At 44.6% G+C, this 27,500-nt stretch overlaps 1 protein-coding gene across 5 annotated transcripts in view; it reads right to left on the reverse strand.

Annotated features, from left to right (window-relative positions):
• LOC120991856 (sialic acid-binding Ig-like lectin 12) overlaps positions 1 to 27,500 on the reverse strand; it is a 999,480-nt gene that overhangs the window by 493,747 nt on the left and 478,233 nt on the right. Inside the window, exon 10 of one of the 5 annotated variants that reach the window (XM_040420625.1) lies at positions 13,380 to 13,448. The exons of the other annotated variants lie outside the window; for them this stretch is intronic. Coding sequence (XP_040276559.1) covers positions 13,411 to 13,448 — 38 coding nt within the window. The 3' untranslated portion in view covers positions 13,380 to 13,410. Of the gene's footprint in view, positions 1 to 13,379; positions 13,449 to 27,500 lie in introns of those variants that run through there. 5 annotated transcript variants of the gene reach the window in all.

A 27,500-nucleotide genomic window follows, 5' to 3' on the forward strand; every position in this document is an offset into this window, starting at 1 on the left:
ATAATCAATTGTGATGTTCTCAATTTTCATCATGAGATCTGTGGTGTTACGTAAATATGATGGCAAGGATGAGATAAAGGGGCTAAGAATCTTATCCACATAGATGACGGCATTTTGTGTTAGAGAATTAACTCTGGAGATGATCCGGCGGCCTCTGAGGGGGGGGGGTACCCTTTATGAACTTTGGGAAGGGCTTAAAATGTTGGAATTTGCAAATGTTTTGGAGACATGAATTTAATTTCTTCACTAAAGATTACTCTGTTGTCAAGTGCTCTAATAAGAATAGACTCTAGTTCATTCTAGAAGTCTTCTGTAGGATTTTTAGAGAGAATGTTGTAACATGTTCTGTCATTAAGAAGGTCGTAACACATGTTTTGATAAGTATGATGATCCATGATCAAGACATTACCCCCTTTGTCTGAGGGTTTACAAATAATAGAGTGATCAGTTTCTAAATCCTTCAATGCTTCTAACTCCACCCTATTAAGATTTCTGTGTAGGGTTGGATTAACCTCTGGAATTTTTTCCAGTTTATAGAAAACATCTAGAATCTGTGTATCTTGAGGTGGGGGCATCTTGCTGCTTCTCTCCTTAAGGGAAGTGAAGGGTCCCTGTCCTGGGACCAGTTCACCATCCTCCAAAAGGGAACTCAGTGTCTAAACCCCCTTAAGATCCTCCCTCATAATCCCTAGTTTTTGACAAGTTTCATTATTATGAGTCTTAAAGAATGTTCTCCATTTTAGTTTGCGAATTTAAAGGTTAATATCCTTAATCAAATTAAAGGGACAAAATTTTGTAGTTGGAACAAATGAAAAAACCTTTGTCAGCACACCAATCTCAATTCTTGTAAGAGATCTCTTGGACATATTAAATATCTGATTTGATTGTGATGTCATTTTGTTTCGGGGGCCTCAAATTGACTCCCCATTAGACAGGAGGTAGAAAATGTGGGATAAAAACATCTGATACAGAATAAAGACTATAATGTTACCATGGCGACAACACCCAGGTTATAAATAGTAAACCTATAATTACCCAGTATAATGAGCAGGAGAATGCTTATAAAAACATTATAAGAAGAAAATGGGTTAAACAAAAACATATACAATAATTGGGTCACTATTATCAGATTATCCTAGTTTAATTTTTAGAAGTCTAAAATTGTAAATCAAATAGCACTAACTATAAAAAGGAGCACCACACAGGGCAGTATGGTGCAAGTGCAAAATTCAAGTTTACTTTTAAGTTAAGTAAAGGGAAGTTTTCATTATGGGAGACTTTAATCTTCCTGATGTAAACTGGAAAACCAAAATAGCTAGTTCTGCCAGGAGTACAGATATTCTAAATTCCCTACTGGGATTATCTTAACAGCAAGTAGTTGAGGAACCAACCCAGAAGGAGGCCATTTTAGATTTAGTATTCACAAATGGGAATTTGGTATGTGATATTACTGTAGGGGAAAGCTTGGGATCTAGTGATCACCAGTCAGTGTGGTTTACTATAAGTACAGTGACTGAGTCACACCACACAAAAACAAAAGTTTTAGATTTTAGAAAAACAGACTTTTCTAAAATTAGATTAGCGTTATACGAGTCCCTATCAGATTGGAACAGTTTGAATGGAGTCCAGGAGAAATGGGAGTACTTAAAAGTGGCACTATTGAAGGCAACAGATAATTGCATTAAGCTTGTCAGTAAAAGCAAAGAAAGGAAGAGACCACTGTGGTACTCAACAGAAGTGGCCAAAATCATTAAAAACAAAAAGATAGCATTTAGTAATTAGAAAAAAAAAAAACGAGGATGACAGGCAAATTTATAAGATTAGACAAAAACAGGCCAAGCAAGTTATAAGAGCTTCTAAAGCACAGGCAGAAGAGAAATTAGCTCAGTCAGTGAAAAAAGGCGATAAGACATTCTTCAGATACATAAATAAAAAAAAGAAATTAAAACAAGGAATTAACAAATTAAAAACAAAAGAAGGAAGGTATATGGAAGAAGATAAAGAACTAGCTGACTGCCTCAATGAATACTTCTGTTCAGTTTTTACAATGGAAAATGAAGGAAAAGGACCTCAGTTAGGAAGGAAGACTAATGAATCTTTTGATGCATGTGTCTTTACAGAGGAAGAGGTTCTAAGTCAGCTGTCTAAAATTAATACAAATAAGTCACAGAGACCTGATGGGATACACCCAAAGCTATTAAAAGAGCTTAGTGGTGAACCAGCAAAACCATTAACAGATTTATTTAACCAACCACTGGTAACAGGAGTGGTCCCAGAAGATTGGAAATTAGCAAATGTTGTGCCCATTCACAAGAAAGGTAGTAGGGAGGAATCGGGCAACTATAGGCCAGTAAGCCTGACATCAATAGTGGGGAAATTAATGGAAACCATACTTAAGGAGAGGATTGTGGAACATTTAAAATCCCATGGATTGAAAGATGAAAAACAGGATGGGTTTACTTCAGGGAGATCATGTCAAACTAATCTTATTGATTTTTTTGATTGGGTGACTAAATTAATAGATGGCGGAGGTGAAGTAGACATCGCTTATCTAGACTTTAGTAAGGCTTTTGATACTGTCCCACATAGAAGGCTTATCAATAGATTGCAGTCTTTGTGCTTGGACTCCCATATTGTTGAATGGATTATGCAGTGGCTGAGGGAAAGACAACAGAGGGTTGTAGTCAATGGAGTATATTCAGACCATGGTCTTGTTACCAGTGGGGTACCTCAGGGATCTGTTCTGGGACCCATATTGTTTAATATCTTTATCAGTGAAATTACAGAAGGCCTTGATGGTAAGTTGTGTATTTTTGCTGATGACACAAAGATTTGTAACAGGGTTGATGTTTCTGGATGGATACACCGAATGGAAAAGGATTTAGGAAAACTAGAGGAATGGTCAAAAATCTGGCAACTAAAATTTAATGTTGGTAAGTGCAAGATAATGCACCTGGGGCGTAAAAACCCAAGAGCAGAATATAAAATCAGTGATACAGTCCTAACCTCAGTATCTGAGGAAAGGGATTTAGGGGTCATTATTTCAGAAGACTTAAAGGTAGGCAGACAATGTCATAGAGCAGCAGGAAATGCTAGCAGAATGCTTGGGTGTATAGGGAGAGGCATTACCAGTAGACAGAGGGAGGCGCTCATGCCGCTCTACAGAGCACTAGTGAGACCTCATTTGGAGTATTGGGCTCAGTACTGGAGACCATATCTCCAGAAGGATATTGATACTTTGGAGATAGTTCAGAGAAGAGCTACTAAACTAGTACATGGATTGCAGGACAAAACTTACCAGGAAAGATTAAAGGACCTTAACATGTATAGCTTGGAAGAAAGACAATACGGGATATGATAGAAAGTTTTAAATACATAAAGGGAATCAACAAGATAAAAGAGGAGAGAATATTTAAAAGAAGAAAAACTGCTACAAGAGGACATAGTTTTAAATTAGAGGGGCAAAGGTTTAAAAGTAATATCATGAAGTATTACTTTACTGAGAGGGTAGTGGATGCATGGAATAGCTTCCTGCAGAAGTGGTAGCTGCAAATACAGTGAAGGAGTTTATGCATGTATGGGATAGGCATAAGGCCATCCTTCATATAAGATAGGGCCAGGGACTAGTCATAGTACTCAGTATATTGGGCAGACTAGATGGACCAAATGGTTCTTATCTGCCGACACATTCTATGTTTCTATGTTTCTATGTAAAGGAGAATATAAACTGTGAAACAAGAAGTGTCAAGTATAGTATCAATTGTCCTGTAATATAATATATGTGGGTAAAACTAAATGTCATCTCTGTCCAACTATTTACGGCACTTTCTCACCTTTAAACTAAGCTCGAGTTCATCTGTTTTCATATGGTGTTCGTGCGGTTTTGTAGATTGAAGGTATAGATGTCCTGGAGTTCTGCTGCAGGTGAATCCAATGATATGGATCCCTCCCTAATGCTTTTATGGCACACCTTATAATGGTACCTCTTGGACTGAGACTATAGATACCGCTCTTAGCCAGATCTCACATATGCGGTTGTATTAAACTATGTCATAAGATGTCAATATATGTGCTTTGTACAAGTATGGTTCTGCATTCCTTGTTTGTACACTTATTCTTTCATGTTTATAAAATCAATAAAAAGATTTTAAAAAGAAAACTAAATGTCATCTATACCAAAGAATTAATGAGCACTTGTATAATAATAAAAATCAGACATAATGTAACAAATTTACCTGTCCAGTGGCTCGATCCTCACTCGTGGCATGCCACGCCGGCCGAGAGGTGCTGCTGAGCCACGTCGCCTGGTGACGTGAAAGCATCCTTAGTAACAGGATGCAATCTGGGCATGTGCTGGGGTAGATAAGCAATGGGCTGATTGCTCAGCTGCTCCATTCTAACATATGTACTAATATTTCTGACTAATGGAGCGTGCTGCAGCTGAAACTCCACTATCGCCTGCTGCTGGTTGCACAGTCTGTCCAGCATGGGCACATCGCATATGAGGCGGTGAGCGGGAAGGCCGAAGTTACGCTGTAGCGCAGACAGGCGAGCAGCGGCAGGATGTGAACGCCGGAAGCGCGACCAGACGGCCCGCACTTTATGCAGCAGCTCTGACATGTCGGGGTAGTTGTGAATGTACTTCTGCACCACCAAATTCAGCACATGCGCCAGGCAAGGGATGTGCATCAAACCGGCTAGTCCCAGAGCTGCAACGAGATTTCGCCCATTATCGCACACCACCAGGCCGGGCTTGAGGCTCACCGGCAGCAACCACTCGTCAGTCTGTTGTTCTATACCCCGCCACAACTCCTGTGCGGTGTGGGGCCTGTCCGCCAAACATATGAGTTTCAGAATGTCCTGCTGACGTTTACCCCGGGCTGTGCTGAAGTTGGTGGTGAAGGTGTGTGGCGTACTGGATGAGCAGGTGGAAGAAGAGGAGGAGGAAGCTGAGTAGGAGGAGGAGGAGACAGGAGGCAAAGAATGTTGCCCTGTGATCCTTGGCGGCGGAAGGACGTGCGCCAAACAGCTCTCCGCCTGGGGCCCATCCGCCACTACATTTACCCATTGTGCAGTTAGGGAGATTTAGCGTCCCTGGCCGTGCTTACTGGTCCACGTATCTGTGGTTAGGTGGACCTTGCCACAGATGGCGTTGCGCAGTGCACACTTGATTTTATCAGATACTTGGTTGTGCAGGGAAGGCACGGCTCTCTTGGAGAAGTAGTGCCGGCTGGGAACAACATACTGTGGGACAGCAAGCGACATGAGCTGTTTGAAGCTGTGTGTGTCCACCAGCCTAAATGACAGCATTTCATAGGCCAGTAGTTTAGAAATGCTGGCATTCAGGGCCAGGGATCGAGGGTGGCTAGGTGGGAATTTACGCTTTCTCTCAAATGTTTGTGAGATGGAGAGCTGAATGCTGCCGTGTGACATGGTTGAGATGCTTGGTGACGCAGGTGTTGGTGGTACATCCCATGTTTGCTGGGCGGCAAGTGCCAACGTTCCTCCAGAGGCGGAGGAAGAGGCCGAGGCGGCAGCAGAGGAAGAGGCCGAGGCGGCAGCAACAGAAGAGGTAGCAGGGGAAGCCTGAGTGACTTCCTTGTTTTTAAGGTGTTTACTCCACTGCAGTTCATGCTTTGCATGCAGGTGCCTGGTCATGCAGGTTGTGCTAAGGTTCAGAACGTTAATGCCTCGCTTCAGGCTCTGATGGCACAGCGTGCAAACCACTCGGGTCTTGTCGTCAGCACATTGTTTGAAGAAGTGCCATGCCAGGGAACTCCTTGAAGCTGCCTTTGGGGTGCTCGGTCCCAGATGGCGGCGGTCTTTTTCAGGCGGAGTCTCTTGGCGGCGGGTGTTCTGCTTTTGCCCACTGCTCCCTCTTTTGCTACGCTGTTGGCTCGTCTCACCACTGCCTCTTCCTCCGAACTGTGAAAGTCAGTGGCACGACCTTCATTCCAAACTGATGGGCTTGGTTTTCAGGCGCCATCTGTGCGCTTTCTGCAGAAGACTGGGTGGGAGATAATGTGAACGTGCTGGATCCACTGTCGGCCACCCAATTGACTAATGCCTGTACCTGCTCATGCCTTACCATCGTTAGATCGGCATTGGGCCCCACCAAATATCGCTGTAAATTCTGGAGGCTACTGGGACCTGAGGTAGTTGGTACACTAGGACGTGTGGCTGTGGCAGAACGGCCACGTCCTCTCCCAGCACCAGACGGTCCATTAACACCACCACGACCATGTCCGCGTCCCTTACTAGATGTTTTCCTTATTGTTACCGTTCACCACAATAAGAAAAATATTATTTGGCCCAATGTATTGAATTCAAATTCAGGCCTTTTTTTACAAACACACAACACTATCTGGCTATCTATTTAAGTACCGTATTACACTAATACAGGCACAGCAGTAATGACAGATTTAGCTGAATATAAATTTGAGGCCTATTATTTAGGCGCTGGGTGACAGGTATACGTTTACGGACAGAATTAGACTTGGATATGCACAGTAGCGTGTGTGTGAAGTTATTGAGAATGACCCTATCAGCACCTTGAATCTAATATACCCTTTTAGGGATAGATTTAAAGTAGGCCTGATACAGCAGAAACCACTAATTTAGGAAATTGCTAAGTTGGGAATTGTATTTCAACCCAGAACAAAAACTGTGCTTTGACGGACACAAAATAAGTTGACCAGCTACAGCAATAACCACAGATTTTGCTGAATATAAATTTGAGGCCTATTATTTAGGCGCTGGGTGACAGGTATACGTTTACGGACAGAATTAGACTTGGATATGCACAGTAGCGTGTGTGTGAAGTTATTGAGAATAACCCTATCAGCACCTTGAATCTAATATACCCTTTTATGGATAGATTTAAAGTAGGCCTGATACAGCAGAAACCACTAATTTAGGAAATTGCTAAGTTGGGAATTGTATTTCAACCCAGAACAAAAACTGTGCTTTGACGGACACAAAATAAGTTGACCAGCTACAGCAATAACCACAGATTTAGCTGAAAATAAATTTGAGGCCTATTATTTAGGCGCTGGGTGACAGGTATACGTTTACAGACAGAATTAGACTTGGAAATGCACAGTAGCGTGTGTGTGAAGTTATTGAGAATGACCCTATCAGCACCTTGAATCTAATATACCCTTTTAATGAATAGATTTAAAGTAGCCCTGATACAGCAGAAACCACTAATTTAGGAAATTGCTAAGTTGGGAATTGTATTTCAACCCAGAACAAAAATATATCCTTTGCCAGACAGCAAACAGTATTACAATTGGCTGGCCACAGCTGAAACACCAATTTAGGGTCCTGCTATTTTGGCAATTGTATTTCACCCCTCAATAAAATAGCAAGCACAGCCAAACCCCTGATGTAGGATATAGCAAAAAAATAACCACACTATTGATGGTTAAATGGACTTGGTGGCAGCTTGCCCCTGATGTAGGATATAGCCAAAAAATAGCCACACTATTGATGGTTAAATGGACTTGGTGACAGCTTGCCCCTGATGTAGGATATAGTAAAAAAATAACCACACTATTGATGGTTAAATGGACTTGGTGGCAGCTTGCCCCTGATGTAGGATATAGCCAAAAAATAGCCACACTATTGATGGTTAAATGGACTTGGTGACAGCTTGCCCCTGATGTAGGATATAGCAAAAAAATAACCACACTATTGATGGTTAAATGGACTTGGTGGCAGCTTGCACCTGATGTAGGATATAGCCAAAAAATAACCACACTATTGATGGTTAAATGGACTTGGTGACAGCTTGCCCCTGATGTAGGATATAGCAAAAAAATAACCACACTATTGATAGTTAAATGGACTTGGTGACAGCTTGCCCCTGATGTAGGATATAGCAAAAAAATAACCACACTATTGATGGTTAAATGGACTTGGTGGCAGCTTGCCCCTGATGTAGGATATAGCCAAAAAATAACCACACTATTGATGGTTAAATGGACTTGGTGACAGCTTGCCCCTGATGTAGGATATAGCAAAAAAATAACCACACTATTGATGGTTAAATGGACTTGGTGGCAGCTTGCCCCTGATGTAGGATATAGCCAAAAAATAACCACACTATTGATGGTTAAATGGACTTGGTGACAGCTTGCCCCTGATGTAGGATATAGCAAAAAAATAACCACACTATTGATGGTTAAATGGACTTGGTGACAGCTTGCCCCTGATGTAGGATATAGCAAAAAAATAACCACACTATTGATGGTTAAATGGACTTGGTGGCAGCTTGCCCCTGATGTAGGATATAGCAAAAAAATAACCACACTATTGATGGTTAAATGGACTTGGTGGCAGCTTGCCCCTGATGTAGGATATAGCCAAAAAATAACCACACTATTGATGGTAAATGGACTTGGTGACAGCTTGCCCCTGATGTAGGATATAGCAAAAAAATAACCACACTATTGATGGTTAAATGGACTTGGTGACAGCTTGCCCCTGATGTAGGATATAGCCAAAAAATAACCACACTATTGATGGTTAAATTAACTTGGTGACAGCTTGCCCCTGATGTAGGATATAGCAAAAAAATAACCACACTATTGATGGTTAAATGGACTTGGTGGCAGCTTGCCCCTGATGTAGGATATAGCCAAAAAATAACCACACTATTGATGGTTAAATTGACTTGGTGACAGCTTGCCCCTGATGTAGGATATAGCAAAAAAAATAACCACACTATTGATGGTTAAATGGACTTGGTGGCAGCTTGTGCTGGCGCACCAAAAGACACAAAATGGCCGCCGATCACCCCAGAAAAAAGTGACTGAAAAACGCTCTGGGCAGCCTAAAAACAGTGAGCAATTGAATAGCAGCAGTTCAATGATCCACAGCTGTAGATCGATCACTGACTTAAAGGGAACCTGTCACCAGGATTTTGTGTATAGAGCTGAGGACATGGGTTGCTAGATGGCCGCTAGCACATCCACAATACCCAGTTTCCATAGCTCTGTGTGCTTTTATTGTGTAAAAAAAACGATTGCATACATATGCAAATTAACCTGAGATGAGTCCTGTACGTGAGATGAGTCAGGGACAGGACTCATCTCAGGTTAATTTGCATATGTATCAAATCGTTTTTTTTTACTCAATAAAAGCACACAGAGCTATAGGGACTGGGTATTGCGGATGTGCTAGCGGCCATCTAGCCACCGTTGTCCTCAGCTCTATACACAAAATCCTGGTGACAGGTTCCCTTTAAGTGTTTTGGAGGAGTTAATCACTGCCTAATCTCGCCCTAACAACAGTCGCAGCTGCAACCTCTCCCTACACTAAGCACAGCAGAGTGACGTGCGGCGCTACGTGACTCCAGCTTAAATAGAGGCTGGGTCACATGCTGCACTGGCCAATCACAGCCATGCCAATAGTAGGCATGGCTGTGATGGCCTCGTGGGGCAAGTAGTATGACGCTTGTTGATTGGCTGCTTTGCAGCCTTTCAAAAAGCGCCAAGAAAATGACGAACACCGACCCCGAACTTTTACTAAAATGTTCGGGTTCGGGTCCGTGTCACGGACACCCCAAAATTCGGTACGAACCCGAACTATACAGTTCGGGTTCGCTCATCCCTACCATTAACAGATTTATTTAACCAATCGCTGGCAATAGGAGTCGTCCCAGAAGATTGGAAATTAGCAAATGTTGTGCCGATTCACAAGAAAGGTAGTAGGGAGGAATCGCAGCCTGACATCAATAGTGGGGAAATTAATGGAAACCATACTTAAGGAGAGGATTGTGGAACATCTAAAATCCCATGGATTGAAAGATGAAAAACAGCATGGGTTTACTTCAGGGAGATCATGTCAAACTAATCTTATTGATTTTTTTGATTGGGTGACTAAAACAATAGATGGCGGAGGTGCAGTAGACATCGCTTATACTGTCCCACACAGAAGGCTTATCAATAAATTGCAGTCTTTGGGCGTGGACTCCCATATTGTTGAATGGATTAGGCAGTGGCTGAGGGACAGGCAACAGAGGGTTGTAGTCAATGGAGTATATCCAGACCAAGGTCTTGTTACCAGTGGGGTACCTCAGGGATCTGTTCTGGGACCCATATTGTTTAATATCTTTATCAGCAAAATTGCAGAAGGCCTCGATGGTAAGGTGTGTCTTTTTGCTGATGACACAAAGATTTGTAACAGGGTTGATGTTCCTGGAGGGATACACCAAATGGAAAAGGATTTAGGAAAACTAGAGGAATGGTCAAAAATCTGGCAACTAAAATTTTATGTGGATAAGTGCAAAATAATGCACCTGGGGCGTAAAAACCGAAGAGCAGAATATAAAATCAGTGATACAGTCCTAACCTCAGTATCTGAGGAAAGGGATTTAGGGGTCATTATTTCAGAAGACTTAAAGGTAGGCAGACAATGTCATAGAGCAGCAGGAAATGCTAGCAGAATGCTTGGGTGTATAGGGAGAGGCATTACCAGTAGACAGAGGGAGGTGCTCATGCCGCTCTACAGAGCACTAGTGAGACCTCACTTGGAGTATTGTGCGCAGTACTGGAGACCATATCTCCAGAAGGATATTGATACTTTGGAGAGAGTTCAGAGAAGAGCTACTAAACTGGTACATGGATTGCAGGATAAAACTTACCAGGAAATATTAAAGGACCTTAACATGTATAGCTTGGAAGAAAGACGAGACAGAGGGGATATGATAGAAACTTTTAAATACATAAAGGGAATCAACAAGGTAAAAGAGGAGAGAATATTTAAAAGAAGAAAAACTGCTACAAGAGAACATAGTTTTAAATTAGAGGGGCAAAGGTTTAAAAGTAATATCAGGAAGTATTACTTTACTAAGAGATTAGTGGATGCATGGAATAGCCTTCCTGCAGAAGTGGTAGCTGCAAATACAGTGAAGGAGTTTAAGCATGCATGGGATAGGCATAAGTCCATCCTTCATATAAGATAGGGCCAGGGGCTATCCATAGTATTCAGTATATTGGGCAGACTAGATGGGTCAAATGGTTCTTATCTGCCGACACATTCTATGTTTCTATGTTTCTATGTTTCTATATTCATGACATATCGCAAATTCGATAGTGGAGTGCATATGATTAGACAGAGTGTCCAGGGTATACCATATTTATCGAGATTTGTAACAAATAAATTGGGAACAAATCAAATTGGGCGAATAGCTTAAATATCGTGTCCCAGGTTTTTAGGAATTCTGAGTGGTGATGTGGCCTTATTAGTTTTGTGTGTGTCATGGTGATCTTACCTAGATACCCTTGCTCCCCAGGGTTGGGCTCTGTAGCAATAAAGAGGAGAGTGATTGTTGGTGGAGTAAGAGTCCAGACTTGGTAAAAGTTCCACAGCTTTACTTGAATAAACTTGCATCCAGACAATAAGTGATCTTTCTCTTGGCTCCAGCAGGTTTTGGGGTAAACTGGCAGGCAAACTTGAATACTGTGCTTTTTCTTTCTCTGCTGTGCTAGACTCTGGCTTTGGTCTGGTTAGATGGACTTTATCACAGTTCTGGTACCTTTAGGTGGGGTGCCTTTGGTTTTTGAAACCCCTCGTGATACTCTGTCTCTTAAACTGTAAGGAGTCAGGGTACTCCTCATCTCCTTTCCACTATCAATTTCACTCTCGACTATCTATAGCTTCCTGCAACCCCTCCCTTGGTAGGAAGCATGACTAGCCCACTTCTGCCCAAAAGGGGGGAGAATGTAATGGTAAGTTCCATTCTATCCAAAGGTACTCTGCCAGATACACTGCCACCTGCTAGACAACCAGGCATATTACATGTTATAAAATACATAAGTTACATTGCAATATTATTAATGCACAATATCAAAGGACCTAGAATAAATACACAGATGACATTATTGGTTAGCCTATTAGAGACAGTAGCAGGGAGTGGGAATGATAGTGTCTACTCTGAGGTACTACAAATACAGAGCAGGTAGTTGGGAAGGAGCGCGCCTTCATAGATCACAGTTTCATAAAAGTTTTGGGGAGGGTGAAACTGGGTGCTGAGGAGGTGAAAAAAATCAGAGGAGAAGGGTGGTGACCATGGTGGCACTAAAGAGCAGATGCAATGTACAGCCAAAAACTCCACAAGAATTGGTAGGGCCAGATCTGCTTCTATCGTGGTAAGCTCGGGAAATGGGGATTCCACTGATACTGTGGATGCAGACTCAAAATGTGCCAGCTCTATGCCAACGTCGGCTGCCTCTAGCGCTGTGCGAGCAACTCCCATGTAGTGCTTTTTCTCCACAAGGAGTCTTGATGCTCTCAAAAAAAGAAACAATATACAATATTTTAGTTTAAAACCATTCTCTGGCAAGAAGAAGAGATCTAATTTATTTTAGTAAGCCATTAAGAGGTATAAAACCACAATATTTTATATAGCATCGAGACATCATACTAGTAGCTAACATGTTACATGTGCGTGCATTTTTTTTTTCCACAATGCAAGCACAGAAAACCACAGCCATGTACAATATCTGCAGGATTAAAATAAGCCGCAGGTGTTCAAACACAAACATACAGTAGGTACAAGGGCTCTATTGCAGCTCAAGAGGGGGCATCACTGGATCCTGTTGGAAAATACAACTGGCCAGCATTCCCAGCCAGAACAAGTCTGTCCCCCTTCTCCTGGTCTTTTTTTCTGATGACACATTCCCTTTAATAGACAATTGTATAACTAGCAAATCTCTAAATCACTTCATTTAATAAATTGCCTGCATCCACCAGAAAAAAGCTGTAAAGTCATGGCTACCAACATATAGCAGTACAAATAGCAGAGGTAAAAATGTTCCAAAGAAACTAAAAGTTCAAGATAAAAAGTTTAAAAAAAAATTGTACAGGGTACAAAAGAAACAGAATAACACTCAAAACAAACTAAAACCAAACAGAAGAGCTGATGCAATGGACTGTCACTAGCACAGAACCATCCCCCCCAGAGAGCGATCCCTTTAAGGAGAGCTGTGATATAACTGGTTGTAGAATAACAATAATTGAGCAGAGTTTCACTTCAGAGATGTCATATGTGAACAGGACAAACATGAAAGTGTGATCACACTCACATGATTACATAACTTGACCCATAGTTTGTACCTGTCTACCTTTCCTAGACCAGGAAGGCTCTTGAGCTATATGCGGTTTAGCTTTATTTAGAATTTGGAGGCTTTCAAAACATTTTAAAGTGGATAACAGTCATTACGACCAAGAATACACAAGGAGAGGTCCAGCAGAGATAATTCAATGATGCCAAGAACAAGTGCAGATATATTTTATGAACTCTACAAAAGTGTAAAAAGACCATTTCAATATTATCACAGATTTTCTTCTTATTTTAAAAATGTATTCAGTTTGAGGTTTTCATATTCATGAGCTGCACCCACATCAGGTCCTAGAACATTGGCGGCTGCAGGGATCTCGGGCTGTAAGATAAAACAAGAGACAGTCAATTATATCATCTGAATATGGAGAAATTACAAAAAATACACAGAGAAGACATCAGAAGAATTATAATTCCCATAATCAGCATAAAAAACAACATCTGAATCCAACAATAAAAAAAATTCACAGAACTATCCATACAGGGAAAATTAACCCCTTAGGGACCGGGCTCATTTTCACCTTAAGGACCAGGCCATTTTTTGCAAATCTGACCAGTGTCGCTTTATGTGGTGATAACTTTAAAACGTTTTGACTTATCCAGGCCATTCTGAGACTGTTTTTTCCTCACATACTGTACTTCATGACACTGGTAAAATGGAGTAAAAAAAAATTATAAAAAAAATACCAAATTTGCCAAAAATTGGGAAAAATTAGCAAATTTCCAAGTTTCAATTTCTCTACTTCTATAATACATAGTAATACCTACAAAAACAGTTATTACTTTACATTCTCCATATGTCTACTTCATGTTAGGATCATTTTGGGAATGACATTTTATTATTGGGGGACGTTACAAGGCTTAAAAGTTTAGAAGCAAATCTTGAAATTTCTCTGAAACTTTCAAAAACCAACTTTTTAAGGACCAGTTCAGGTCTGAAGTCACTTTGCTAGGCTTACATAATATAAACCACCCAAAAATTACCCCATTCTAGAAACTACACCCCTCAAGGTATTCAAAACTGATTTTACAAACTTTGTTAACCCTTTAGGTGTTCCACAAGAATTCATGGAAAATAGAGACACAATTTAAAAATTTCACATTTTTGGCAGATTTTCCATTTTAATATTTTTTTTTCCAGGTACAAAGCAAGGGTTAACAGCCAAACAAAACTCAATATTTATGGCTCTGATTCGGTAGTTTACAGAAACACCTCATATGTGGTCGTAAACCGCTATACGGGCACATAGAAGGGCAAAGAATGAAAGGAATGCCATACGGTTTTTGGAAGGCAGATTTTGCTGGTCTGGTTTTTTGACACCATGTCCCATTTGAAGCCCCCCTGATGCACCCCTAGAGTCGCCCTAACCGCCGCCAATAAGTTCTCCAAGGACTCCATGCTGCCCACAATTCTCAGGTACGACTGCCCTGACCAAACATGCCCCCTACCTTAGCTTATATATAGCCCGCCAAACCTTTCACTGACCCACCCCCCTAACCACCAAGCAGACCTCTAACCTTGGCCTAAGCCCTTTAACCCATTCCTGCCTTCTAACTTCCCCCTAAGTCAAGCCTCACTTCGCTATGGCTGCGCCCCGCTCCATTGGTGCTACAGGGCGAGCATTATACACCCGATAAGCCTCCCCAATTGCGTCCATATGAAAAAATAAAGCCAAACAATGCTCTGACCCTTTCTCCCCTACCACACTAGCTAAAATAGCGAACGCCTGTAACCAGTTCATGAACGTGCGCGGAATAAGCCGATACCGCCGTTTCTCGTCTTCCTCCTTTTTGCTCTCATCCGGCTAAACCCTATCCAAATGGACCTTTTCTAACAGAAGCAATGAAAATATCTCAACATATTCGTCCCTCCAAATATTCTCCCTAACCTCAGGCTTCAAGTGAACCCCTAAAGGACCCTCAAAGCAAACATACACTTCTCTCCTTGCCGCATCGGCAAGCCTAACCTCTTCTCCAGCTAATCCTTTTCTACCACAGCTAGCTGGCACTCCCACGCCAGATTTGCCCGCAACCTCGTAGTAGTCATGCCAGGTTACTGCAGTTAAGCTCCTAGTCTAGATTTGACTAGAATAGGGGCTGATGAGCAGTCACAGCTACTACACAGGGTACAGAGATGTCTACACCGGCTCTGTATGCTGTCAGTTCTCGTGGACACAGCTCCTGCTAGCTGCTGATTGGTTGGGTGATGGGCATCAGACCCCCACTAATTTGATATTGATAACCTATCCTAATTATAGGTCGCCAATATCGAAGCACTGAAAAAACCCTTCAACCATTTTTAGCAGTACAGCAGATACCTATCAGATCCCAGCAGCGGAGAGGACCCTGTTATCTGCCTGAGCTGCTCTTACATTCAGTCCCCCTCCCTCTCCTGTCAGTTCTGACAGAGCTGCTGCCTGCATCCAGTTACAAAAGCCAGTAAGAACTCTCGCTTCCAGAGAGCCATTTAAATGGCAGATTGTTTTAGTGTTTCCATAGTCTGATAGCTATAGTTTTTTTCTGTTTTTGGGCGATTATCTTAGGTAGGGTATGATTTTTGCGAGATGAGATGACGGTTTGATTGGCACTATTTTGGGGTGGATATGACATTTTAATTGCTTGCTATTACACTTTTTGTGATGTAAGGTGACAAAAAAATAGCTTTTTTTTTACGGTGTTCACCAGAGGGGTTAGATCATGTGATATTCCTATAGAGCAGGTTATTACGGACCTAATATGTATACTTTTTTTTTTATTTATGTAAGTTTTACACAATAACAGCTTTTTTTAAAACAAAAAAAAATGATGTTTTAGTGATTCCATATTCTGAGCCATAGTTTTTTTTATTTTTTTGTCTTACTGTAGGTAGGGCCTTATTTTTTGCAGGATGAGGTGACGGTTAGATTGGTACTATTTTGGTGGGCATACGCCTTTTTGATCGCTTGCTGTTGTACTTTTTGTGATGTAAGGTGACAAAAAAATTGTTTATTTAGCACAGTTTTTATTTTTTATTTTTTACGGTGTTCATCTGAGGGGTTAGTTCATGTGATATATTTATAGAGCCGGTCGATACGGACGCGGTGATACCTAATTTTTACAATTTTTTTTAAATTTTATTTGGGGAAAATGACGTTTTTGTTTAGTTTTACTTGAAACTTTAAATTTTTTGGGGGGAAAACTTTATTTTTTCAACTTTTTTTTCACTTTATTTTTTGTTCCACTTTGGGATTTTAACTTTTGGGGGTTTAATCCCTTTTACAATGCATTCCAATACTTCTGTATACTTCTGTATTGGAATGCATTGGCTGTATGAGTAATACAATGTGTATTACTCATACAGCTTCCTGCCTGTGAGATCCAGGGGGCTGGATCTCACAGGCTCATAACCGGAAGGCATCGCCACTGCCTTCCATGCCATCGGGTACCCCCTACAGCTGCATGGGGACCCGATGGCACCGCCGCCCGCCGCCCGCAACATGTAAAAGCCGCAAACAGCAGGTCTGAATTGACCTGCGGTTTGCGCCGATTGCCGACACTGGGGGACCCCCCCCCCCCCCGCATATTGATCCAAGGTGCCTGCTCAATGATTTGAGCAGGCACCTTGTTCCAATCACCGCCCGCCGTGCGGCGATGATCGGAAATGCATAGGACGTACCGGTACGCTCTATGTACTAAACAGGTTAAAGGCAACCTGTCACATTGAACATGTTCTTTGAGCTGCGGGCAGCATGATATAGAGCAGGAGACACGGAGCAGATTGAGCTATTGTTTTATTGCAGTATTATTTCTGCTCATTCTGGGCTTTGACATCCAGGAGGCGTCCTATCCATGATTGATAGCTATCTCTGTCATAGAGGGAGGACTGTCAATCACTGATAGGACCACCTCCTTGGCTTCAAAGCTCAGCAGGAATTCAAAGAAATTAAATACAACCTTTACTGAATCTTTTCCCATAAAACTATGCCTCAATCTGCTCAGCTCCTCCTGCTCTATAACCTGCTGCCTGCAGCTCAGACACAAGTTTCAGTCTGACATGTTCCCTTTAACATACACTCCACCCCAATTGAAATCCAGTGCACATAAGATTCCCATAAAAATCAGGACTGTTGGCAAATATTATTTTAATAATTTTTTATTTATATATTTTTGTAAACATTTTTCTGAACATGCATCCCCGGCGCCCTACATGTTCAGTGTTTGATGTCCGATTCTTCTATGGTTATTTGATTCTTTAAAAAGCAAATATAAAAAGGACAATATACTAGTTTGCGGTGTGAGATGATCAGCTTTGAAAAAAAAAAAAAGATTTGGTGATATTGGGTCGTGAGTAGGGATGAGCGAACCCGAACTGTATAGTTCGGGTTCGTACCTAATTTTGGGGTGTCCGTGACACGGACCCGAACCCGAACATTTTCGTAAAAGTCCGGGTTCGGGTTCGGTTTTCGGCGCTTTCTTGGCGCTTTTTGAAAGGCTGCAAAGCAGCCAATCAACAAGCGTCATACTACTTGCCCCAAGAGGCCATCACAGCCATGACTACTATTGGCATGGCTGTGATTGGCCAGTGCAGCATGTGACCCAGCCTCTATTTAAGCTGGAGTCATGTAGCGCCGCACGTCACTCTGCTCTGATCAGTGTAGGGATAGGATGCAGCTGCTGCTGTTAGGGCGAGATTAGGCAGGGATTTATTTACTGAAGTGATCGATATACAGCTGTGTATCATACAACCTCTGCTATTCAATTGCTCACTGTTTTAAGGCTGCCCAGAGCGTTTTTCAGTCACTTTTTTCTGGGGTGATCGGCGGCCATTTTGTGTCTTGTGGTGCGCCAGCACAAGCTGCCACCAAGTCCATTTTTAACCATCAATAGAGTGTTTTTTTTTTTTTTTTTGCTATATCCTACATCAGGGGCTTGGCTGTGCTTGCTATTTTATTGAGGGGTAAAATACAATTGCCAAAATAGCAGTACCCTAAATCTGGTGTTTCAGCTGTGGCTAGCCAATTGTAATACTGTCTGCTGTCTGCCGAAGCACAGTATTTGTTCTGGGTTGAATACAATTCCCAACTTAGCAATTCCCTAAATTAGTGGTTTCTGCTCTATCAGGACAAGGTTAAATCTATCCATAAAAGGGTATATTAGATTGAAGGTACGGATAGGGTCATCCTCAATAACTTCAGACGATACCGTGCATTTCAAAGTCTAATTCTGTCCGTAAAAGGGATACCTGTCATCCAGTGCCTAAATACTAGGCCTACAATTTATATTCAGCTAAATCTGTTGTTACTGCTGTGGCTGGTCAATCTATTTAGTGTCTGCCAAAGCACAGTTTTTGTTCTGAGTTAAAATACAATTCCCAACTTAGCAATTCCCTAAATTTGTGGTTTCTGCTCTATCAGGCCAAGGTTAAATCTATCCATAAAAGGGTATATTAGATTGAAGGTGTGGATAGGGTCATCCTCAATAACTTCAGACGCTACCGTGCATTTCCAAGTCTAATTTTGTCCGTAAAAGGGATACCTGTCATCCAGCGCCTAAATACTAGGTAGCCAGATAGTGTTAGGTGCCTGTAAAAAAAGGCCTGAATTTTAATTCAATACATTGGGCCAAATAATTTTTTTCTTATTGTGGTGAACGGTAACAATGAGGAAAACATCTAGTAAGGGACGCGGACATGGTCGTGGTGGTGTTAGTGGACTTTCTGGTGCTGGGAGAGGACGTGGCCGTTCTGCCACAGCCACACGTCCTAGTGAACCAACTACCTCAGGTCCCAGTAGCCGCCAGAATTTACAGCGATATTTGGTGGGGCCCAATGCCGTTCTAAGGATGGTAAGGCCTGAGCAGGTACAAGCATTAGTCAATTGGGTGGCCAACAGTGGATCCAGCACGTTCACATTATCTCCCACCCAGTCTTCTGCAGAAAGCGCACAGATGACGCATGAAAACCAAGCCCATCAGTCTGTCACATCACCCCCATGCATATCAGGGAAACTGTCTGAGCCTCAAGTTATGCAGCAGTCTCTTATGCTGTTTGAAGACTCTGCTGGCAGGGTTTCCCAAGGGCATCCACCTAGCCTTTCCCCAGGGGTGGAAGAGATAGAATGCACTAACGCACAACCACTTATGTTTCCTAATGATGAGGACATGGGAATACCAACTCAGCACGTCTCTGATGATGACGAAACACAGGTGCCAACTGCTGCGTCTTTCTGCAGTGTGCAGACTGAACAGGAGGTCAGGGAGAAAGACTAGGTGGAAGACGATGCAGGGGACGATGAGGTCCTAGACCCCACATGGAATGAAAGTGGTGCCACTGACTTTCAGAATTCGGAGGAAGAGGCAGCGGTGAGACCGAGCCAACAGCGTAGCAAAAGAGGGAGCAGTGGGCAAAAGCAGAACACCCGCCGCCAAGAGGGACCGAGCACCTCAAAGGCAGCTTCAAGGAGTTCCCTGGCATGGCACTTCTTCAAACAATGTGCTGACGACAAGACCCAAGTGGTTTGCACGCTGTGCCATCAGAGCCTGAAGCGAGGCATTAACGTTCTGAACCTTAGCACAACCTGCATGACCAGGCACCTGCATGCAAAGCATGAAGGTGCCGTGGAGTAAACACCTTAAAAACAAGGAAGTCACTCAGGCTCCCGCTGCTACCTCTTCTGCTGCTGCCGCCTCGGCCTCTTCTGCTGCTGCTGCCGCCGCCTCGGCCTCTTCCTCCGCCTCTGGAGTAACGTTGGCACCTGCCGCCCAGCAAACATGGGATGTACCACCAACACCACCACCTGCGTCACCAAGCATCTCAACCATGTCACACGGCAGCGTTCAGCTCTACATCTCACAAACATTTGAGAGAAAGCGTAAATTCCCACCTAGCCACCCTCGATCCCTGGCCCTGAATGCCAGCATTTCTAAACTACTTGCCTATGAAATGCTGTCATTCAGTCTGGTGGACACAGACACCTTCAAACAGCTCATGTCGCTTGCTGTCCCACAGTATGTTGTTCCCAGCCGCCACTACTTCTCCAAGAGAGCCGTGCCTTCCCTGCACAACCAAGTATCCGATAAAATCAAGTGTGCACTGCGCAACGCCATCTGTGGCAAGGTCCACCTAACCACAGATACGTGGACCAGAAAGCAAGGACAGGGATGCTATAGCTCCCTAACTGCACACTGGGTAAATGTAGTGGCGGCTGGGCCCCAGGCGAAGAGCTGTTTGGCGCACGTCCTTCTGCCGCCAAGGATCGCAGGGCAACATTCTTTGCCTCCTGTTGCCTCCTCCTCCTACTCGGCTTCCTCCTCCTCTTCTTCCACCTGCTCATCCAGTCAGCCACACACCTTCACCACCAACTTCAGCACAGCCCGTGGTAAACTTCAGCAGGTCATTCTGAAACTCATATGTTTGGGGGACAGGCCCCACACCGCACAGGAGTTGTGGCGGGGTATAGAACATACCGACGAGTGGTTTCTGCTGGTGAGCCTCAAGCCTGGCCTGGTGGTGTGCGATAATACGCGAAATCTCGTTGCAGCTCTGGGACTAGCCGATTTGACGCACATCCCTTGCCTGGCGCATGTGCTGAATTTGGTGGTGCAGAAGTTCATTCACAACTACCCCGACATGTCAGAGGTGCTGCATAAAGTGCGGGCCGTCTGTTCGCGCTTTCGGCGTTCACATCCTGCCGCTGCTCGCCTGTCTGCGCTACAGTGTAACTTCGGCCTTCCCGCTCACCGCCTCATATGCGACGTGCCCACCAGGTGGAACTCTACCTTGCACATGCTGGACAGACTGTGCGAGCAGCAGCACGCCATAGTGAAGTTTCAGCTGCAGCACGCACGGGTCAGTCGCACTGCGGAACAGCACCACTTCACCACCAATGACTGGGCCTCCATGCGAGACCTGTGTGCCCTGTTGAGCTGTTTCGAGTACTCCACCAACATGGCCAGTGGCGATGACGCCGTTATCAGCGTTACAATACCACTTCTATGTCTCCTTGAGAAAACACTTAGGGCGATGATCGAAGAGGAGGTGGCCCAGGAGGAGGAGGAAGAGGGGTCATTTTTAGCACTTTCAGGCCAGTCTCTTCAAAGTGACTCAGAGGGAGGTTTTTTGCAACAGCAGAGGCCAGGTACAAATGTGGCCAGCCAGGGCCCACTACTGGAGGACGAGGAGGACGAGGATGAGGAGGAGGAGGAGGTGGAGGAGAATGAGGATGAAGCATGTTCACAGCGGGGTGGCACCCAACGCAGCTCAGGCCCATCACTGGTGCGTGGCTGGGGGGAAACACAGGACGATGACGATACGCCTCCCACAGAGGACAGCCTGGCACACATGAGCGACTACATGCTGCAGTGCCTTCGCAACGACAGCAGAGTTGCCCACATTTTAACGTGTGCGGACTACTGGGTTGCCACCCTGCTGGATCCCCGGTACAAAGACAATGTGCCCACCTTACTTCCTACACTGGAGCGTGATAGGAAGATGCGCGAGTACAAGCGCACATTGGTAGACGCGCTACTGAGAGCATTCCCAAATGTCACAGGGGAACAAGTGGAAGCCCAAGGCGAAGGCAGAGGAGGAGCAAGAGGTCGCCAACGCAGCTGTGTCACGGCCAGCTCCTCTGAGGGCAGGGTTAGCATGGCAGAGATGTGGAAAAGTTTTGTCAACACGCCACAGCTAACTGCACCACCACCTGATACGGAACGTGTTAGCAGGAGGCAACATTTCACTAACATGGTGGAACAGTACGTGTGCACACCCCTCCACGTACTGACTGATGGTTCGGCCCCATTCAACTTCTGGGTCTCCAAATTGTCCACGTGAACTGTGGGTTTGGTGGACCAAGAAAGTCCAAGAAAAACGGACAGAGTAACAGGCGCAAATCCACAACCGATGGTAGAAAACAAATTGGTTTATTCAGGACAACGCGTTTCGGGGTGATGTTCTGGATCTTCAAATTGCAGACTCTAGAACCTTATGGTCTCAACGAGAGTCTAGAGAACAGGTGCTTCTGACTCTAAACACTTTTTCCTCCCCCTCTTCGTCAGGCACTGTTGTCTTTAATTCCCTTTCCCTTTTCCTTCTTCCCCCCCCCCCTTGACTTCCCATCTCCTCCCCCTCCCTCCTTTCGCCTTGGCATCCCACTTCAGCGAATCACCCCCATCCCACCGCCATTTAACCCTTCCCCCCACACCATCACCCCGAATTTACTACACCTTTTCCCAATCCATTAAATAATCGCCCCATCCCACACCATATCACCACACACACACATCCATTCTCCACTCCACCACGCCTACACTTCGCCCCACACCACACTAACACATACATGACATTAAAATCCCCCCCCCCCTGGATCTTCCAGAGATATATACACATGTACATATATATACTTTTTTATATATACACATATCCCTCCACCTACGCCCCTTGGCTAGTAACCTTTTCCCCATACACTTATACTTACATGACCTTAATATTTAATCCACTCCAGCAGGACACTAAATGACGGAATTTATTGAATCAACGCCAGCAGGACACTTGTCCATCACTTTACACCCAACTAGTATAATTCACAGCATACAACCATCCCCCAGTGGTCCTTCCCGTCACCCACTTTCCCCTCTCCCTCCTCCACTCTCCCCACGACGCACCATCATAGCAGAGATAGCGGCAGCGCCTCGCCCCGCCCCCGTAGCTAGCGTCACATACAAAGCCCCCGCCCACCGCCAGTGCCTCTCGCCGTTCCTGCTCCCCGCCCGCCCTCCAGCCTGCATCAATTTTTCTGCTCCGCCACCCTATGCGACGAGCGCTCCCACTCCGGCAGCACCATGCCCCGCCCCCACCCGCCCTCTGGCCAGCGTCACCAACACCGCACCCGCCCACCTCCAGCACCTCTCGCAAGTTAAACAAGCAAAATTCACAGCACACAATTATCCCCCATTGGTCCCTCCCGCACATACCTCCACTCCTCCCCCCTCCACTCTCCCCACGACGCTCCATTAGAGCCGAGATACCGGCAGCTTCAAGCCCCGCCCCCGCAGCCAGCGTCACCATTATAGCATCCGCCCACCGCCAGTGCCCTTTCGCCATCCCTGCTCCCCGCCCGCCCTCCAGCCTGCATCACTCTCGCAACTCCGCCCACCCCATGCGATGAGCGCTCCAACCCCGGCAGCACCATGCCCCGCCTCCACCCGCCCTCTGGCCTGCGTCACCAATACCGCACCCGCCCACCCCCGGCATCTCTCGCCAACCCCGCCCTCCCCCCGCCCCCCGACCAGCATCACCACCACAGCCCCGCCCACCCCACGTGTCCAGCTATCCAAACGCCGGCCTCTTCAAAAAGACTGACAGTGCGCGCCTTTTTTTGAATTGATCGCTCCGGACACCCCACGTGCTGGGATACGAACGGCTCCACTGTGATCCACCAGGTCAGTTACCTCCATGCAAGCCAGCACCTTTTCTTCAATAAGCTAACTCATCTCACTCATCCTGGACACACATTCTACCCTATCCCCCACCACTTGGGATCCAGGTATCACTTATTCACCCAAACTTTATCATCACACCTCCCCATTACCTGTTGCTATTTCCATACATACGTATAGACATATACATCCATATCCTCAGCCACACTCTCCCCCAATTCCATCTTTATACCTTATATTTTACCAAGGGCTGCCCTCTCTCCCACATTCTACTTGCGCCCTCCCCAAGGACCAAAATGCACCTTATACACGGCCTAAATTATGCCACCATGGCCACAAAATCTTGACATCAAAACATAACGTTTTCAGTAGACAGCCAGTGATAGGCGCACATTCCAATGCCTACGTCCAAGATGCCTCAAATGAATCCCCTTGATACCACTGTACTTTTATTATTATTATCATATTATTATCATATTACTTTATCTCTCACCATTTCTCTATATATATATATATATTTTTTATCAGTAAGTACTCTCAGGATATATGTATATATTTATATATTTTTAATATCTTCTATTCAATTTCATTTTATTCATTATTCGTATGCCGATTTTACGCATCTACTCTTTTATACACGTATATGTATATTTATTCTCGCTACGGTTTATTATCCACACTTATTTATTTTCACTGAAGTTCATGTATATGATCAATACATTTCTTTCTGTAGACTTGATAAAGGGGTTATGCACCCCGAAACGCGTTGTCCTGAATAAACCAATTTGTTTTCTACCATCGGTTGTGGATTTGCGCCTGTTACTCTGTCCGTTTTTCTTGGACTTTCTTGGTCCACCAAACCCACAGTTCCTATACTCACCCATTCGGCGGTTCGGCACCGACCAAAGGGTGTTTGGACAAAGCCGGCGGCACCAACCTACCCTCAAGATCACTCAGCTCTCATTGTAGTTGCACCCAATTGGTGCAACTCTAACAGGTGAGCATATTACCTCCCGTCTAAAAGGGGAAATAATCCTTTACATATTCACCCTATGAGCGCCTTCTCTTTCCTTTTTGTCTACAACCGCCAAATTGTCCACGTGGCCAGAGCTAGCCTTTTATGCCTTGGAGGTGCTGGCCTGCCCGGCGGCCAGCGTTTTGTCTGAACGTGTATTCAGCACGGCAGGGGGCGTCATTACAGACAAACGCAGCCGCCTGTCTACAGCCAATGTGGACAAGCTGACGTTCATAAAAATGAACCAGGCATGGATCCCACAGGATCTGTCCATCCCTTGTGCAGATTAGACATTTATAACTACCTCCCCTTAACCATATATTATTGTACTCCAGGGCACTTCCTCATTCAATCCTATTTTTATTTTCATTTTCCCATTATATTGCGGGGCAACCCAAAGTTGAATGAACCTCTCCTCTGTCTGGGTGCCGGGGCCTAAAAATATCTGACATTGGCCTGTTCCAGTGTTGGGTGACATGAAGCCTGATTCTGTGCTGACATGAAGCCTGAATCTCTGCTATGGAAACTCTCTCCTCTGTCTGGGTGCCGGGGCCTAAAAATATCTGACAGTGGCCTGTTCCAGTGTTGGGTGACATGAAGCCTGATTCTCTGCTATGACATGAAGCTTGAATCTCTGCTATGGGACCTCTCTTCTCTGTCTGGGTGCTGGGGCCTAAAAATATCTGACAGTGGCCTGTTCCAGTGTTGGGTGACATGAAGCATGATTCTCTGCTATGACATGAAGCCTGATTCTCTGCTATGACATGAAGCCTGATTCTCTGCTATGGGACCTCTCTCCTCTGTCTGGGTGCCGGGGCCTAAAAATATCTGACAGTGGCCTGTTCCAGTGTTGGGTGACATGAAGCATGATTCTCTACTATGACATGAAGCCTGAATCTCTGCTATGGGACCTCTCTCCTCTGTCTGGGTGCCGGGGCCTAAATATCTGACAATGGACTGTTCCAGTTTTGGCTGACATGAAGCCTGATTCTCTTCTATGACATGAAGCCTGATTCTCTGCTGACATGAAGCCTGAATCTCTGCTATGGGACCTTTCTCCTCTGTCTGGGTGCCGGGGCCTAAATATCTGACAATGGACTGTTCCAGTTTTGGCTGACGTGAAGCCTGATTCTCTGCTATGACATGAAGCCTGATTCTCTGCTGACATGAAGCCTGAATCTCTGCTATGGGACCTCTCTCCTCTGTCTGGGTGCCGGGGCCTAAATATCTGACAATGGACTGTTCCAGTTTTGGCTGACGTGAAGCCTGATTCTCTGCTATGACATGAAGCCTGATTCTCTGCTATGGGACCTCTCTCCTCTGTCTGGGTGCCGGGGCCTAAATATCTGACAATGGACTGTTCCAGTTTTGGGTGACGTGAAGCCTGATTCTCTGCTATGACATGAAGCCTGATTCTCTGTTGACATGAAGCCTGAATCTCTACTATGGGACCTCTCTCCTCTGTCTGGGTGCCGGGGCCTAAAAATATCTGACAATGGCCTGTTCCAGTGGTGGGTGACATGAAGCCTGATTCTCTGCTATGGGACCTCTCTCCTCTGAGTGCCGGGGCCTAAAAATATCTGACAGTGGCCTGTTCCAGTGTTGGGTGACATGAAGCCTGATTCTCTGCTATGACATGAAGCCTGATTCTCTGCTATGACATGAAGCCTGATTCTCTGCTATGACATGAAGCCTGATTCTCTGCTATGGGACCTCTCTCCTCTGTCTGGGTGCCGGGGTCTAAATATCTGACAGTGGCCTGTTCCAGTGGTGGGTGACATGAAGCCTGATTCTCTGCTATGGGTCCTCTCTCCAATTGATATTGGTTAATTTTTATTTATATTATTTTTATTTTTATTCATTTCCCTATCCACATTTGTTTGCAGGGGATTTATCTACATTTTGCTGCCTTTTGCAGCCCTCTAGCCCTTTCCTGGGCTGTTTTACAGCCTTTTTAGTGCCCAAAAGTTCGGGTCCGCATTGACTTCAATGGGGTTCGGGTTCGGGACGAAGTTCGGATCGGGTTCGGATCCCGTACCCGAACATTTCCGGGAAGTTCGGCCGAACTTCTCGAACCCGAACATCCAGGTGTTCGCTCAACTCTACTGGTAACGCTTCTCCGAGACCTGGACAGGTCATGGGGGTGATGTGTGTACATGGGGATGTTAAAAACGATCCCATTGCTCAAGTCACCATAACCACTGAATGTGGATATTTCAGAGGTTCTATTGGCTGGGGTGTTAAAAGGAAATAGAAGACTACTGTAAACCCTGCCCTACATGCCAGTTTAAGGCCTAGTGTCTTATTTCAAAAGTCCTTTGGTGCCCCTTCCCATTACTGCGGTGCCATTTGAACCGATCACCATGGACTTAGTGGGACCAATAGACAAATCGGCTAGGGGACACCAGTATATTTTAGTGCTACTGGATTATGCTATCCCATACCCAGAGGCAGTGCCTTTAAGAAACTCATCCGCTAAGTCTATTGCTATGTAGTTGTTTCATATATGCACTAGAGTGGGACTCCCCAAAGAAATCTTGACTGACCAGGGGACCTCATTTATGTCTATGGTTTATGAACGAGCTATGCAAAATACTGAAGATTAAACAGATAAAAACTTCAGTACACCATCCACAAACCCATGGCCTTGTAGAGAGATTTCAATAAAACCTTGAAGGCAATACTGAAAAAGGCCATTGAAAAAGATGGTAAGGATTGGTATTGTTTGTTGCCATATTTATTGTTCTCAGTCCAGGAAGTTCCTCAAGCCTCTACAGGGTTCGCACATTTTGAGTTTCTCTATGGTAGACACCCCCGGGGTTTGCTTGATGTAGCTAAGGAGACATGGGAGACTGTAGCCACACCATATAGAAGTGTAATTGATCACTGTTTACAAACGCTCTGCCCGAATTAGAGAGTTCAAGCTGGGGGATCGGGTATTAATTT

The sequence above is a fragment of the Bufo bufo genome, chromosome 1 (assembly GCF_905171765.1).
Source record: "Bufo bufo chromosome 1, aBufBuf1.1, whole genome shotgun sequence".
In the NCBI taxonomy this organism is placed as follows: domain Eukaryota; kingdom Metazoa; phylum Chordata; class Amphibia; order Anura; family Bufonidae; genus Bufo; species Bufo bufo.